This window comes from Aspergillus undulatus, assembly GCF_047715775.1.
Source record: "Aspergillus undulatus strain CBS 261.88 unplaced genomic scaffold BDV17scaffold_9, whole genome shotgun sequence".
In the NCBI taxonomy this organism is placed as follows: domain Eukaryota; kingdom Fungi; phylum Ascomycota; class Eurotiomycetes; order Eurotiales; family Aspergillaceae; genus Aspergillus; species Aspergillus undulatus.
Genome location: NW_027396613.1, coordinates 242,331 through 257,757, shown reverse-complemented (window position 1 = coordinate 257,757; position 15,427 = coordinate 242,331). Strand labels below are relative to the sequence as shown.

Here is a 15,427-nt window from a genome sequence, read left to right as displayed (position 1 = left end):
CCTTCAGATCGGCATCTTTGTACTTTGGAGCTTTGGAGCTGCTAACGGCATCATTCCCGGACAACTACTCCGTGCTCTACCTCGACAATCCCTTCAAAAAGTGTCGGATCTGATTCCACTGACTATCGACTGATCGCCGGCAATGCAATGTCTCTCCCGGGTCTAGAGCTCACACAGCCCTCAGCGGAGCAGGCATTCGCTCCTGCACCGCCCTCGCAAATCAACCTCTCCGCAGGCTCAGAGTGGAGGTTCGAGGCCGCATTTGGAACGACCGTTCGTGTCAAGGTAAGCCTTTACCCAGTCTCTTACCGGTTTCAATTTCCCTGCTCCATGTTCAAGACTCTGTGCTGCCTCTCTGTTCACGATATTAGTTTTGTTTTGTTTCGCTGAATGACTGATCTAAGGGAGAATGAATCCAGCTCTTAACCGGCACGGCAGAGCTTTTCGGCACCGAACTCGCCCCCTCGCAAATCTACACGTTCTCCGGCGCAAAGGCCGCGATATATACATGGCATGGATGCACGCTTGAAGTCAGCGCAGGAGATGCGGTCTCCGGGCTTGACGGGATTATGACGGCCGCTACCACCACAACGCCCAACGCAAGTCGAGGCGGTCTTGGCGCGGGAGGATGTCAGAGCGAATATGTAGCCGACGAAACGCCAATGGTGGAATATGCGAATGTGCACTTTGCACTGGAGGGTTTACGTGCTGAAGCGAAAGCGAGTGGGAAGGATGGACCGCGCGTATTGATTCTTGGACCCGAGGATGCAGGGAAGACCAGTCTGTCGAAGATATTGACGGCCTACGCGGTGAAGGTTGGAAGGGAGCCGATTGTGGTTAATCTGGACCCGACGGAGGGGATGCTGAGTGTTCCTGGGACCGTGACGGCAACGGCGTTCCGTGCGATGCTGGATGTTGAGGAGGGGTGGGGGAGTAGTCCTATGTCTGGACCGAGTGCGGTGCCGGTGAAGTTGCCGCTGGTGTATTTCTATCCGATGGTGAATCCGCTAGAGGCGGAGGGGTCGGTGTACAGACCGATCGTGTCAAGGCTGGCGTTGTCGGTTATGGGGAGGATGGCGGAGGATGAAGATGCGAGGGAGACGGGCATTATTGTTGATACGCCAGGGATTCTGAGCGAGAGTCGGGCAGGCGCGCTGGAGATGATCAACCATATTGTGACTGAGTTTTCCAGTATGTTTGCTGTCGTTGGTAGTATTGGTGGTACTTGGTTATGTGCTAACAATACGCAGTCACGACGATTTTGGTCATAGGTTCTGAGCGGCTATACAGTCTCATGATGAAGAATTACGATAACAAACCCTCGTCGAGTGCATCTGCTGCGGCATCGGATGAGCGCATCTCAGTTGTGAAGCTTACCAAGTCTGGCGGGTGCGTTGGTCGCGACGCTGCATTTATGAAAGCCGTGCGCGAATCCCAGATCCGAACATACTTCTTTGGCAATCCAGTCCCATCTACAGCGTCGTCTGCCTTGTCACTTTCTTCCTCAACAGCAACAACCGTTACGTTATCGCCGCATGCGCAGCAACTAGACTTCGCCGGTATAGCTCTCTACAATTACACCACCACCTCGGCGGACGACGATCAAGGCGACGAAGATGACTATGACCCTGCGCAGCTGACAACTGGCGACTCATTCCTTCCAGGAGGTAACGCGGCAGACGATTCCACGGCCAATGAAAGCGCCGCAGCTGCCGCGGTCGGGAACCTCGTGCCGCTGAAAAAAGTGCCGGCTCCCGCTCCCTCCGCATTGGCGAACACTCTCCTTGCCATTACACATGCCCCTCCCACGAGTAGCCCAGCTGAGATTCGCGACGCGAGCACAATGGGGTTCCTGTACGTCGCAGATGTCGATAGTGAACGAGGGAAGATCAGGGTCCTCGCGCCGGTGGGGGGCCGCGTCCCTTCGCGCGCGATCGTCTGGGGAAAGACATGGCCGGCGGAAGTTGTAGGGCTAGTTGGATAGTATGAGCGGTTCAATTAAACAAACATTTAGCATATTTCTGGCAAATCTGGTAGATTCTACTGGGCCGCTAGCAGGGGTCCCTGGTCCCAGATCCATGAACAGGAACAGAACCTCAAACCGGTGGTGGACAGCTTCGTAACTTTGTGACGACGCAGCTAAATCTAAATTAACCCATGCCAATAAAGTGTCAGAATCAATTAAGCGGAGCGCGCCACTCCACCGCCACCGACGAAACAGGCACAGCTTCAGGGGTGCAGAAAATCCGGCGACAGCTTTGAGGCCAAGATCGCCGCGATCAAACAATAACTTGATCCACCGTTAAAACGCTTTTGGTCTCTAATTCATCCACGTTCTCTCCTTCCGAGACGGCCTTCCTCCACTCTGTGCCAGTGACCATGGTGACCCTTTTCCGTCCCTCTAAGTCTTCCCACTCTTACATCACTCCCTGCGGGCTCTTTTCACCGACTCCCAAACATTCTTTCATGAACCTCATCTGTCATCTATCCCACCTAGTCCCTAGCTTCTAGGCCACCAAACCGAACCCGCCGGCTCGATAAGGGATAGGATAAGGGGGAAAGTCAATCAGCAAGGAGAAGGAAGACTGGAAGAGGAAGAAGAATGCCGTTCTGCTACCGGTCCTACCGCCACTCGCGCCGAAAACGCCAACGCCTGCTCACGCTCGCCCTGCCCATCCTCGCATTCATAACACTCACCCTTCCCTTCTACATAATCTACAAACCACCACACCTCCTCGTCTCCTACTTCGCACGCAAATATCCCGATATCCTCTGGCACGTCCCCTACCTGAAACCGGGCACGCAGCCGATCGTCGCGCTGACAATCGACGACGCGCCGACCGAGTTCACGCCCGCAATCCTAGACGTGTTAAGGGAGAATGACGCGAAAGCGACGTTTTTCCTCATTGGCGACCATATCCCTGGGAGAGAGGGGCTTATGCGCGATGCGGTGAATGAGGGGCATGAACTTGCGAATCATGCGATGCATGATGAGCCGAGTAAGGACTTGTCGGACCAGGAACTTTCCGCGCAGATTCAGGCTGTGCAGAGTCGGATTCAGCGGATTTATGCGATGGCGGGGCGCCAGGCTGAGGCGCACGATGAGGTGAAGCTGGATGATATCGAGCAGGATTCGCTTTTTGCGTCGGGGGCTGGTGTTGGCTCAGGCTCCGGCTCCTCTTCTGGTTCGTCATCTGATTCGTGGTCACGATTCGATTCTCGAGGGGTGGAAAATGCAGAAGGGCAAGGCCTCAGTGAAGTAGGCGAGAGTATCCCCGCCGTGCCTGGCGGTCCAGGCCGGTACTTCCGCCCAGGCTCAGGCTTCTTCACGGATCGGATGCGCGCGCTTGTACAACGGCATGGGTTCCGGCTTGTGCTGGGCAGTGTATACCCGCATGATCCACAGATTAGTTATCCGTGGGTGAATGCGGCGCATGTGCTTAGTATGGTTCGCCCCGGGAGTATTATCATTGTGCATGACCGGCGGCCGTGGACGGCGCCGATGCTGGCGACCGTTTTGCCGGAGCTTAAGAGGCGCGGGTATCGGATTGGGACGGTGTCGGATTTGCTTAAGGAGGGGGCGGTTATGAATCCATAGACTACTTTTCTTTTTTCTTGACTCGTATTGTTACTTTTTCTTTGCGTTTTGTTCATTGATATCCGGTGTTATTGTTATTGTTATCGGTATTGTACAGGTCTATCTATGTTATGTATATAAAACGGCGGGAATGGGACAGTGTACGATATGGATACAGAGACAAAGGGGAATGGTCGATGTGATGCAACGCAATGCAATGCAAATCAAATACACTAATATGAGAATGCAAGACAAGACATAACGCATGATGGACATGACACCTGACGCCAGATGGTGAAAACATGAAGTAGAAAAAGCCAAAGAAAAGAGCATCATATCACTCATACCGTTTCCAATCCTCCAGGTTCTTCCGAAGATCCTGGGAACAATCATATCCCCTCCGCTGATCCTCCAACAACTCATCCTGTCGGTACCTGAACCGTCTCTCAGCCTCGAACCGCGTAATGGCCATCCACTTGATAAACGGCAAGTCATCCCTCCGGACCGCATCATTAAACTTTGCGCGGATCCGAGGCGAGTAGAGCTGGCAGCTCGCTTCCCGACTACTGCTCGGAGTAGTGGAACTTGTATCCGTTGGGAGGAGACGCATGACGGACGAAAAGTCCTTTGCAATGGGATGTCGCGCCTTCGACAGCGGCCAGACGATGTCATCATAGCAGTCCTCGCAGACGGTGAACTCTGGCAGCTGCGGCATGTAGTGCCACTTGTCGAAGATGAGGCGGCTGCGGCGGCAGTCGCGGAGGACGACCTTGCGGCGCGCGTAAGCTAGGAATTCACGGAGATCGGGCGGCGTGTCATCTTGTTCTGCGCGGTTGGACGCAAGGTCTAGTGCGTCAATGTACCGGATGAAGCGCGGGGAGTCAGAGACAAAGTCGCAGACGCGTTCTTGAGGGGCCGTGCTGCGTTGGAAGGTCTCGCGGTGGACGGGCATAAGGAGGCGGAGATTACGGACGCACGCGGAGCAGACGTTGAATTGAGGTAGGTAGGAGCCTGTCTCTGGATCTATGATGCGGTACCAGTGTTGCTTGTTGATAGTGCGGCCGGTGCAGGACTTTGGGCCTTGAGTATGCGAGGGCCGCGTGACTTCGAGAAGGAGGTCAAGGCTTTCAAATTTCTTTTTGAGGGTCTGCATCCATGCTAGACGGGTCCAGGGCTCGCTCATTGCGCAGCTGATAGGTTCGCTACGTGGCTTAGGCGTGGCTAGGACGAGACGGTCACGAAACTTGGACTTGCGCATTTGTTTCACGCAGGACGGGCAAATGTCGAGGTGGTTCAACCCATCAATGGTGTACCAGTCCTGATATCCTGCCACAGGTATCGACCTGGGGCAAGGCGAGAGTGTGAGACCTGTGTTTGGCGACGATGAACGGTTTGAATCTGAATCACTATCCTGCGATCGCGCCAAAGCAGTTTCGTGGTCGACCTTTACTAGAGCTTGGGAAGGGTACTCCAGTGGGTTCTCGGCAAAGGCCACTGTCCGTCTCCGTGCAGCCTTGGTAGCTGCGGGCTCGGATCGGTCGAGAGATCGAGACCTCAATGCCGACTTCAGAGGTGGCTTAGCCTGAGAGCTTGTCTCTTTCTTCTCCCCAGATGAAGGCTCAAGGTTAGGGAACTGAGTCAGGCGGCTTGAAAAATGCTCGGAAGGCGAGTCTGAAGGCCAGGCACCCGGAAGCTGAGCTGAACGACCAACTCGTTCTGAGCTCTGGGATGCTGAAGCATCCGAGGTCTTTGACTTGTCGGATTGCGTTGGGGCTGAAGCAGTCTGCGTGGTATCTGGAACCTCGCGTTGTTCTCGACGGTACTTTAACTTTTCTTCCAACCTTTCAGCAACGGTCAACCCTGGCGGAGGCGAGTCCCTTCCGACTGGACGAGCGGAGGTATCGTTTGAGGGTCGAGGGACATGGCTAGGCCGAGTGTGGGCCGTGCCAGACATATATCCAGAAATGTTGGGGCGAGGGTCTGTTGTTGACGTGGAAGACGTCGCTTGCTTCAGGTTTGATGACTCTTTCACGGCGGAAGAGGGAAGGCGCGGTCCTTCCGCAGGAGGATTTGGGAGAGGGTGCAAAGGGATGGACCGCAAAGGCATGCTTTGTAGAGGAATGGTGTTCAAAGTCGGAGGCGTCTCGGACAAGGACCGTGGCGGCGGGATAACTGATGGGAAGGACTTGAATTGTGCTTCATCAGATACAACTGAAATAGGACGTTGAGTTGCTTGTGGCGCCTCAGGCATCGACCTCGGTGGGAGCATCTCCACTCGAACGCCAGAGTCACGAACAACTGTCTCTAACTGATAGGGCACAGAGGTAGGGCGGGGCCTGCATGGTTCATCATCCGGAGGAGTCGGGAGTGGACGTGGTATCGTTGGTTGGCTTTGGCGTGTCACCTCATGCATTGGCTTAGGCGGGAGCGCGGGCCCTCGCACGCTAGTGTCTCGAATTGGGGCTGGCTGGGGTAAAACGGTAGGCAATGGCCTGTTCTGGACTGGCTGAGGTACCGGAGGAGGTCGAGATGGGAAAGTTTGGGGTGGCGCTACTCCGAATGTAGGCTTCGGGGGCAGCGAACCAGATCGCGCATGCCCAGCCTGACCTGAGACAGGCTGGGGTGGGCCGGTAGGCAATGGCCTGTTCTGGCTTTCTTGAGGTACTGCAGGAGATCGGTATGCTGGCTGAGGTGGAAGAGAGCCCGCCCACACACTGGAATCCCGTGCAGACTCCGACCGCTGTCGTACGGTAGCTGTGATCGTATTTTGGTCGTTCCTGTCCCCGCGTACGGAAGGTGTGCGCGATGGAACTGACTGCGATGTCTGTGCTACGTCCGGCACTGGCTTTGGGGGAGAGCTTGTTTTCACTGCGACCTGAGCTCGTTCCGGATGAGCATATACAGTGGGGGAATTGGAGTTCTGCTGTTCACGCTCCCGGGGCACTGAGGTTGAGACGGTTTGACGCTTCTCGGTCATTTCTGACATAGGCTTGGTGGGGACCGTGGTTCCCAAACTAAGATTGCGAATTGGATCCGACTGAGTCGGCCTAGTAGGTGGACCTAACTTCTGCTGCTCCTGTACTCGGGGGACTGAAGGGGTGCGGGGGTGAGCAGTATGACTCTTCTCGGTTACATCCGGTGTCGACTTAGCCGGGGAGCTCATTCGCACCCGCACTGGCTCCTGCTGTTCGTATCTGATTGACGAAGATGTTGTGTACTGTTCCTGTCCCCGGGGCAATGAAGGTGTGCGGGAATGAGCAGGAGGCCTTCGCTCAGTCATCTCCGGCATCGTTTTCGCTGGGGAGCTCGTCCTCACCCGCACTGGCTCGGGCTGAGTATACCTGGTTGGCGAAGCACTCGGGCGCTGTTCCTGCCCTCGGGGTAGTGAAGGAGCACGGCTCGGAACCGTTTCGCTTTTCTCGGCCATGTATTGCTTGGGCTTTGGCGGAAGTTTCGGTGGAAGCGCGTCGTGCGGAGCTGGTGCCCGAGAAGCTGATTCTGGCTCACGAGGAATCGGCCTCTGGCTGGTACTAGGAAAGCTCCCTGGGATATCAGGAATCTGTGTATGAGCGAATCTAGACGTTTGACTCATGGATGGTGTGTCCTGGGACCTTGGAGGGCTCTTTGAACGTGGTTTTTCCGGTCCCTGAGACAGATTCTCCCCAGCCGGACGGCGGATTGGGTCCTGTTTTGGTCCTTGTCTGGAATCCGTTTTGGGAACGTGGTGGTTTGCATCAAAACCTGATGGACGATATCCTGAAGGAGATCTTTCATCATCATGAGAAGAGTTTTCCGGAGCATTGATGGGAGCATGGACCGTGTCAATGTCCAGAATCAGCGGAGATTGGTTGACGGTGCCTCTGGCTTTGGCACCTTCGAATCCTGATAATTCTCCAATGTGGGATGATCCATCCAATTCTCGGCATAGAGAGTCGACTTCATCCTCGACGAATGGGCCGGGAGGCCGGTGAGCCTGCTTGCGCCAGCTCAAGGGCATTCCGTAGGACAAGGAAAACATAAGGAAATAACGGCAACCAAAAACAATGCAAAACGAGTCCTAGGATATGGTCCAAGAAAGGTCTTGCGGGAAGATCAAAGTTATCCGGTTACGCTGATATAGTAAGCTGCAGTCAATTTCCAGGCTGTGTTCATGGTAAGGTGTATCGAGTTGATGGAGTGGACGCTGAAACGCCGTGGGGCCAAGAGGTGATCGAGGAGTTTTGTATCGGCAAAGGGCAGGAAGCAAAAGGACAAATCAGAGCCGTCTAGTGCTATTAATGAATAAAAGAAGTAGTAATACAAGGGTATCAGTGGTATACAAAATGTCAAAGAAAGAGAAAGGGGGACGAGCGAGGAAGCGATAAAGCAAGTATATAAGGCTCCCGTCAGCGGATCGGACCTTGGGCAGCGCCATCAAACGTTTTGGCCCTATGAGCGTCCCAGCCCACAGGTTGGGCGGCAGAGCGCGACGAATCAGTTCCAGAAAAGGATGAAACACAGGGATCGTGGCTGTGTGTTGAGGACACGAGCAATGCCAGTGGCCGGTATTTCTGGTCCAGAAGAGTTCTGATTGTTGAAACTCATTATCGATGCTCCATGTGCGCTCCATGCATGATCCTGCATTGCGAACGGCTGCCCTTCAGCATAGTCCAAACCTACGCTGTCGGCCGCAGCAATGGCTCAGGGAGTGGGGAGCGATGGAAAACACTGCTGCGACAGCGAATGCGACGACGTCATGGGCGCTGATGTTATATTGATTCCAGGGGGCCGCAGCCACTCAGCCTTCGTGGATGCCATCTCGTATCTATATTGGGCGTCGCGTCTCCATGCGTTCGCTGCCCATTGGGACTCGCGTGCAATACGGTGTCGTTCCATTGATGCTGACAGTGAGTTGTCCAGTCGGTGTTCAAAGATACCGCGTCCTTTGACTCATCGGGGCAATAAACAATGCAATCAAGCCAACGCCCAGCAATGAAAATGTTGTTGACAGATACGCATTGCATTGGCAATGGAGGATGGAAGATGTGTTGCGGGTCCTTTGGGCATCATCGCGGCACGGCCAAGTCATGTGCCCTTTACCTCTTTTGGTAGTTTGTGTACTCCCAACTATCTGGCTGACTCATCCGTGCGGGGCTTTGTGCTCCCTCAAATTTATGCATATCCTAGTCTAAGTGCGGAATTACGGCAGATCGGAAACCTTCCGCTGGTGTCGGATGTGAGAAGCTTAGTGTTTCTAGCTTCATGAACCTTTTAGACATCCTCTGTATGCCATTTTCAGTCTGGCGCGTTCAGACCTACAGAATGTAGAAGAGGCGAATGCAGCAACTATAGAATAGAGTATCGGAATTTCACCCGCTTGCGCCGTAATGCCGCGATAACTCCAAGGCGCGTGGAAAAGCACGCTAGAAGAACGATGAAGTCATCCCATGGAGTTGGGGTTGGAGAGGTTAAACAGCGGATAAGATCTCACGCAGAGGGCTGGACTGACAAATCCAAGGACACTGGTCGGAGTTGGAGGACCTCCGTATATAAGCTCCAGCATCTCCATACCAGGTCTCCTCCCTACACTGTAAATGTATTCTCGAACAATTCCCCGCATCGCCTCCGCTCGTCCTACCTCAACCCCTCTGTCTGCAAATCGCGCCATCACCCGGCTCTCTTCAATAACTTCCCAACTAACCCCCATACATCAACGGAACCCACCAACCAATCATAACCACCGCAACCCATCAACCGCCACCATGCCTCCCGTCTCCTCAACAATGAAAGCCATCGTCACCGAGAAAACCGGCGGCCCTGAAGTCCTCGAAGTCCGAACCCACCATCCCGTTCCAAAAGCAGGTGAAGGCCAGCTTCTCGTCCGAAACAAAGTAATCGGCATAAACTACATCGACACCTACTTCCGCACAGGCTTATACCCGTCTCCCAAGCCCGAGATCCTAGGCCGCGAGGCCGTCGGCACCGTTGTGGCTATTGGGCCCGGTGCGAACCCGTATAACTTTGCCGTTGGCGATCGCGTTGCTTGGTTGAGCACGGGTTCCTACGCGGAGTACTCGGCTGTCCCGCAGGCGAAGAGTATTAAGGTTCCTGAGGGATTGTCGGATGAGGATGTTCTGGGTTCGTTTTTGAGCGGAATGACTGTCTTGTCGTTTGCGAAGGAGACGTATCCGGTAAAGAAGGGGGATGTGGTTTTGCTTCATGCTGCTGCGGGTGGTGCTGGGTTCTTGATGACCCAGATTTTGAAGGACATTGGAGCTACGGTGATTGGCACAGCCGGTGGGAAGGAGAAGGTCGAGCTTGTTAAAAGTCTTGGGGCTGATTATGTGATTGACTATCGCAGTGAGGAGGGCAAGGATTGGGTGAAGAAGGTCAAGGAGCTTACGAATGGTAAGGGTGTGGATGTTGTCTATGACTCTGTTGGCAAGGATACCTGGGAGGGAAGCTTGGAAGCTGTTGCGAGGAAGGGTACTATTGTCTGGTTTGGAAATGCTAGTGGGCCGGTTCCTCCCATTCCTCTACCGTGAGTGTTGATTTTGGAATCGCAATTGGCATTGATGCTAATTAAGAAACAGAAAATTGAGCCCCAAGTGTGTTAAGATTGCGCGCCCGACTCTATTCGGCTACATCGAGACTCGCGAAGAGTTCGAGTTCTATGTCAACGAATTGTTCAATCTTCTGAAGTCTGGCAAGCTCAAGGTCAAGGTTCACAAGACCTATCCTCTGGACCAGGTCGCCGAAGCACACCGTGATCTCGAGGGACGAAAGACAACAGGAAAGCTGCTCCTAACCGCATAACTGGCCAGTATGTAGGAATGGAATTAAACTGCAAATGATGAAAGCTCTCTAAACGATATATCTTTTGGAAACTCATAAATGTCCGTCAAAGACATTCCAGGGGCTCTAGATCTTCGAGTTTCCCACAAGCAACGTTTCCTGCCGCGGCTTTGTTCACTTCTTCTACCTCGTCATTCTCCTTCCCATCCGCATCGACAGCAGTCAGGTCGCGCGGCTTCTTCCAGCCGAGCATCAGTTCGTTGGCGAGCGGCGTGTAGATAGAGCAGTAAGCCCTAGTAACTTCTTCAAAATAGTGAAATCCGCAGTTCACTTCCCAGACGGTGGCAATGATCTTCATTCCAGGGTAGCAGAGCTCCAAAAGACTCTCCTCGAAGAGGAACGTGAGAGGCTGCTTTGCACGACGCTTTCTATCCCATTCTTCGCGCTCCTCGGCGGGTAGGTCGTACTCCGGCTCACCCGGGTCCCAATAGGCGGTGCCACATAGGATTCCGACAGGATGAAGATCGGGAGCCTGGGCCGAGTAGCACTCACGCTGGCCCGCGTCGAGGAAACATACTTCCGTAACTTCAAAGCCGTGAAGTCCCTCTAGCTTCGTTGCTTTGAGAGTGCCCCTCTTAGACATTTCCAGGAATGAATTCACAAGTTCACTCGATCCGGCGACAGCTAGCCCAAATCTTGAGACCTTCTGAGCGATGCCTTTGCTCATCTGGAGCTTGTCTTCCTTGGGATTTTTCCACTGATTGTTCTCAACGTAAAGGTCGTGGTCAAATCCTCCAAAGAGAGTGGAGCAAGCCACATTGAAGTCACTCGATGGGCTGGCCATGAGCTTCTGGTTCTTCCATAGTTGTTCCGTGGCGATATCGCATGACTTTCTGGCTTTGTATATGCTCTCGATATGTTCCGGGCACACGTCATGGTAGAGAAGGTAAGATAGAAAGCTTTTAATAGTGACCGTAGCTAGCTTGATTACGTCTTCGTTGTATGGCATGAAATAGAAAGGGAAGTAAGAAGTCCTGCAAAATCTCGTCAATCAGACCGCTGGTATTGTTTGAAAGAGCAGCCAGACTTACAGAAATCCCCTAACCACAGCGTCAAAATCGATGGTCAGGTGGGCGTAATCATCATTCACAGCTGTCTTTCCTCTAGCCAGAAGGATCTGGTCATTGTCCAACTCCTTCAAGCCACGATCGTCTATGCCCGCGAACATCTTGGGGCCGACGACGATGCCTCCGTAGGCAAGGTACTTGTGAAAAACCTCCAGTCTGTCGCTCTCGATTCGGCGATTCTTCGAAAACCTTAGTATGGCATCTTCCAGGCGACTAGAGAAGCATTAGCACCGTGCGAGTGTTATGAGAATGTCCGGCGTCTTACTGAACAATAGGTCGGGAGCTTTGCAAACACAAGTTAGCATACTTAGTAGTAGTGACCTTGCGGATACACATCACTTACACATGGTAAAGGTCCAGTTCGAACTCATGCTCCTCGGCAGTCATGGGGGCGTCAACATAGTACTCTTCGAAGCCCGTTGGTTTGTTCTGCAAAGATAAGTTACAAAACACCGAGAAAAGACTGATGAGGCTGTTGTACCTTGCCCCTCTTGCTTTTCGGTCGCTTGCTCTTTTTCTTCTTTTTCTGTGGGATCTGGAGCGGAACAGGCGCTTCGTTTTCGTCTTGCTTCGCTGTCGCACTGTCCAAGTCAGGCATGGCTGGTGTATTGAGCCGAGCTCAATCGATAGTCGAGGCCTCACAGTCTGAGGGTGGAGTAGAAACAAAACAGAGGAAGGAGTAAGAGACAGGGAGACCGAAGTAGAACAGAAGCAACGAGTATTTAAGTTGAGTTGCAACCGCTCGCTCTGCAAGCTCATTTCACTTCAAACCGACCGCAGTCATAGCAGGAGGTGATTGACGAGCAACATTCTGGAATCATCTACTCACTCAGCCTGAAGTTAACATGCTCTAATAACTTGAGATTATATCAGTCATTGCAGTATTAACTAGTCATTGTGTACGTGTACTCCTCTTGCCTATCTACTTGGTGTTCTGGCGACGAGTGATGCTACGCGTGATTGGCTCTATCTTGTAGAGTAGAGAAACAGGCACTGAAGACAAGAGCTGCAGGCTCCGTTCAATAAGCTGGCTGCAACTGGTACTCTGTAGTGACAGCAAGAAACTATCATGATGGTGGAATTGAAGAGGTCTGTGGGAGCTGAGGTGAAGCTGAGTAGAGGCAACAACGTCAGCACAAACTGAATTATATTAAGGCGCAGTTCTCCAACCACTGAGAGAAGCCCAAGAATCAGACAAACCAGCCTTGCATGAACAAAATTGGTACCTAATCTATAATCCAGCGCGGTTAAGAGGTACTTTCCAGCTGTAATTGAGGAAATAACACTGCGCCGATCAAATTTGCGCTGGAGGGAAGCGGTTGTCGCGCAACGGCGCTTTTTGTCCTCGCCCCAACTTCCCCTACACGTTTCCTTGCTTGCTCTCACGCTTCATTTCCGTCTTCCTATTTCTTCTCCATTTCCCACTTATTTTCAAAGGCTTCAAGGTTCCTCTCTTTCCGTCTCTTACTTTCCATCTTCAAATTGTGTTCCACCGCTATCCTTGCCCGTTCTCGTTATTGCGTCGCGAATCTGCGGAATGCCGTCGAGCGTTTGGTGGTCACCTTCGAGCTGTGTATGACCTGTTTGCGCTGGCGTCCTATTCAACCAATCTTGCCATATTCTATGAGCCATTTGCACAGATAGGCGATCAACATGCCGTCTTCTTCAAAATCCGACAGCTTGAAGAACCAGAAGCTCGACAACGACGACTTCGTGGCCTTCGACCATGCCGCGGCTGGACAGTAAGTGACAGCTGGATCCTCCCCCCTGCGACTCAGCCCTGTGAAACCAATAGGGAATAGAGGCGCCTGGATCATCCTTTCTTCGGTCCCAAGCTCGGCTTTGTTGCTTCCCCGGATTTTACGAGCTTGTAAGGCTGACTATTATTTCTTTTTCTGCCGCAGCGACGGCGTCCGCCAGACGCTCTCCGGTTCCTTCATTGCGAAGCCCTGCACAGCCCAAGAAATCGCCTTCTACGAGTCGATGCCCAATCATCCTGCATTTCGCGAATTTATTCCTACCTTTATCGGAACATTAAGCTCCACCGACCAGCAGCAACCAGCTGCTGCTCTCACTGCCGCGGCTGCTTCGCAACAGGGAGCTATCGTCATCCCGAGCGCCGATCCCTCACACGCCGCGGAAATTCTGACCACGAGCGAAGCTGCACGACCTACCTCAGCCGGCCAAAATGCGGTTGACGCAGAACAAGACGTATCTTGGACTCCATCTGCAGCTGGCGGGAAAAAATTGGACACAGGATTATCGATTGTTTTGGAGAATGTCGCATCTGGGTTCAAACGGCCGAACGTTTTGGACGTCAAGCTCGGAGCGAGACTCTGGGCGGACGACGCCATTCCTGCAAAGCGGGCGAAGCTGGACGCAGTTTCTCGGGAGACGACAAGCTCGTCACTTGGTTTCCGGATCGCAGGGATGAAAGTATGGACGGGCGTCAACGGCGAAGCCGATGAAGGGAGCAAGACTAACCCCTACATCACCCGCTATCAACAGTCGGGAGGCGCCAAAGGCGAAGTCACTGAGCTAGATGGCTACAAACGCTACGACAAGTGGTACGGGCGGTCCTTTACCGCTGAGAATGTGAAAAGCGGGCTTGAGACATACTTTGCGGGCGCAAAGACCGCCGAAGCGGACCACTCGAAGTTGGTGGCTCGCCGACTGGCGGATGGGTTGAAGCGCGTCCAAAAAGTACTCGAATCTGAAGAGAGCCGAATGTACTCCTCTAGCGTTCTGATCATCTACGAAGGGGATCCAGAAGCGATGAAGCTGGCTCTCGAAGAAGAAAAGAAAGCCCAAGAGGCTCCCCCGCGAACATCAGATGACGAAGATGACGAAGATGACTTGGAAGGCTTCGAGATCCAGGAGGGCGGCACGATTGATCTATCCAGTCTTACGGCCGGCAGTCTCCCGGTTGGGGAGGGTGGATTACCCAATGAAGCAATCAACATCACCATTGGCCCGGAAACCACTCAGTTGGGAGATCTCGAGGACGAGGAGGATGAAGAAGATGGGCCAAAGGTACATGACCTCCGTTTGATCGATTTTGCCCACGCCAGCTGGACACCTGGTCAGGGGCCGGATGAGAATGTCCTTGTCGGAGTGCGCAATCTTATTCGCATTTTTGAGGAATTGTTGACGGAGTGAAATTCTTGCTATATATCCCAGCATCGATCAATATACGGACACTCGCATCGTTGTCGCTGGCGGCTTCGAAACATGTCCTGCTTCATATCTCGAACATTTAGCCTAGCTTAGATATTCACAATTGAGCATACCCATCTTGACATTAGGCTATTTTTATTCTATGACCATGTACCATCTTGATATAGTGATCATCAATGCACCGAGAGACCTGTGGCTCTAATGATGTCACTTTCAGCCCTACTATAGCTTGGCTTGTTTGACGTGGAGATCCTCGTATTTCCCAGCAAAATATACTTTGGATACGAGCTCAGTTACGAGCACCATGACCACGACACTTCAGGCAACAATGATCTCTAAATCTCATTCTGTCCACGCCCACAACCTCCTCAAAACCAAGTTCCAATCTCACAACACGCAGCTCCCATGAAGATAGTTACCATCGGCGGCGGCATCTCCGGCTGCACCGCATACCTGCAACTAAAAACACCTCCCCTTGCCACCTCCCCCTTCAACCCACAAAATCACTATCTACGAAGCCTACGAGACAAACATCAAGACCACGGCCCAAAACCGGGATGCTAGCTCCGAAAACTCAACTCACTCCTCAACACTCATCGTCGGCGGCGGTCTAGGTCTCTTCGCTAATGGATTCAACGTCCTAAAACGGCTAGATGAGGATATCGCGCGCGACATTGTACGGGGCGGATACGCCATTGCTCATCAGGATTTAAGGTCCAAGAATGGGACGTTACTTGTACGGCTTGACTGTACGGCTGATCCGGATGGGGAT

At 53.0% G+C, this 15,427-nt stretch overlaps 7 protein-coding genes across 7 annotated transcripts; 4 read left to right on the top strand and 3 right to left on the bottom strand.

Annotated features, from left to right (window-relative positions):
* Positions 1-11: 11 nt before the first annotated feature.
* BDV17DRAFT_256045 (cleavage polyadenylation factor subunit CLP1) lies at positions 12-2,004 on the top strand. The gene is made up of 3 exons (XM_073757007.1): positions 12-285; positions 420-1,191; positions 1,251-2,004. The coding sequence occupies exons 1-3, from the start codon at positions 148-150 to the stop codon at positions 1,982-1,984; spliced, it is 1,644 nt and encodes a 547-aa protein (XP_073618420.1). The 5' UTR covers positions 12-147; the 3' UTR covers positions 1,985-2,004.
* A 362-nt stretch (positions 2,005-2,366) lies between these two features.
* BDV17DRAFT_240044 (chitin deacetylase CDA4) lies at positions 2,367-3,756 on the top strand. Its single transcript, XM_073755943.1, has one exon. It carries the CDS (start codon positions 2,603-2,605, stop codon positions 3,596-3,598), a length of 996 nt encoding a protein of 331 aa, XP_073618419.1. The 5' UTR covers positions 2,367-2,602; the 3' UTR covers positions 3,599-3,756.
* A 158-nt stretch (positions 3,757-3,914) lies between these two features.
* Positions 3,915-7,595, bottom strand: BDV17DRAFT_280103 (uncharacterized protein; the record flags this gene model as incomplete). Its single annotated transcript, XM_073759831.1, has 9 exons — positions 3,915-4,161; positions 4,195-4,202; positions 4,242-4,511; positions 4,551-4,649; positions 4,683-4,988; positions 5,028-6,127; positions 6,161-6,224; positions 6,453-6,758; positions 6,894-7,595. 9 exons carry the CDS (start codon positions 7,593-7,595, stop codon positions 3,915-3,917), a joined length of 3,102 nt encoding a protein of 1,033 aa, XP_073618418.1.
* A 118-nt stretch (positions 7,596-7,713) lies between these two features.
* On the bottom strand, positions 7,714-8,334 carry BDV17DRAFT_240042 (uncharacterized protein). Its single transcript, XM_073755942.1, has one exon. It carries the CDS (start codon positions 8,184-8,186, stop codon positions 7,833-7,835), a length of 354 nt encoding a protein of 117 aa, XP_073618417.1. The 5' UTR covers positions 8,187-8,334; the 3' UTR covers positions 7,714-7,832.
* A 984-nt stretch (positions 8,335-9,318) lies between these two features.
* On the top strand, positions 9,319-10,372 carry BDV17DRAFT_288650 (quinone oxidoreductase family protein; the record flags this gene model as incomplete). Its single annotated transcript, XM_073761453.1, has 2 exons — positions 9,319-10,097; positions 10,150-10,372. The coding sequence occupies 2 exons, from the start codon at positions 9,319-9,321 to the stop codon at positions 10,370-10,372; spliced, it is 1,002 nt and encodes a 333-aa protein (XP_073618416.1).
* Positions 10,150-12,133, bottom strand: BDV17DRAFT_240034 (uncharacterized protein). Its single transcript, XM_073755941.1, has 5 exons — positions 11,960-12,133; positions 11,822-11,907; positions 11,744-11,761; positions 11,443-11,691; positions 10,150-11,385 (listed from the first exon to the last, which is right to left on the bottom strand). The coding sequence occupies exons 1-5, from the start codon at positions 12,074-12,076 to the stop codon at positions 10,458-10,460; spliced, it is 1,398 nt and encodes a 465-aa protein (XP_073618415.1). The 5' UTR covers positions 12,077-12,133; the 3' UTR covers positions 10,150-10,457.
* A 404-nt stretch (positions 12,134-12,537) lies between these two features.
* On the top strand, positions 12,538-14,708 carry BDV17DRAFT_240018 (inositol polyphosphate multikinase). The gene is made up of 2 exons (XM_073755940.1): positions 12,538-13,220; positions 13,383-14,708. The coding sequence occupies exons 1-2, from the start codon at positions 13,132-13,134 to the stop codon at positions 14,635-14,637; spliced, it is 1,344 nt and encodes a 447-aa protein (XP_073618414.1). The 5' UTR covers positions 12,538-13,131; the 3' UTR covers positions 14,638-14,708.
* The last annotated feature ends 719 nt before the right edge of the window (positions 14,709-15,427 follow it).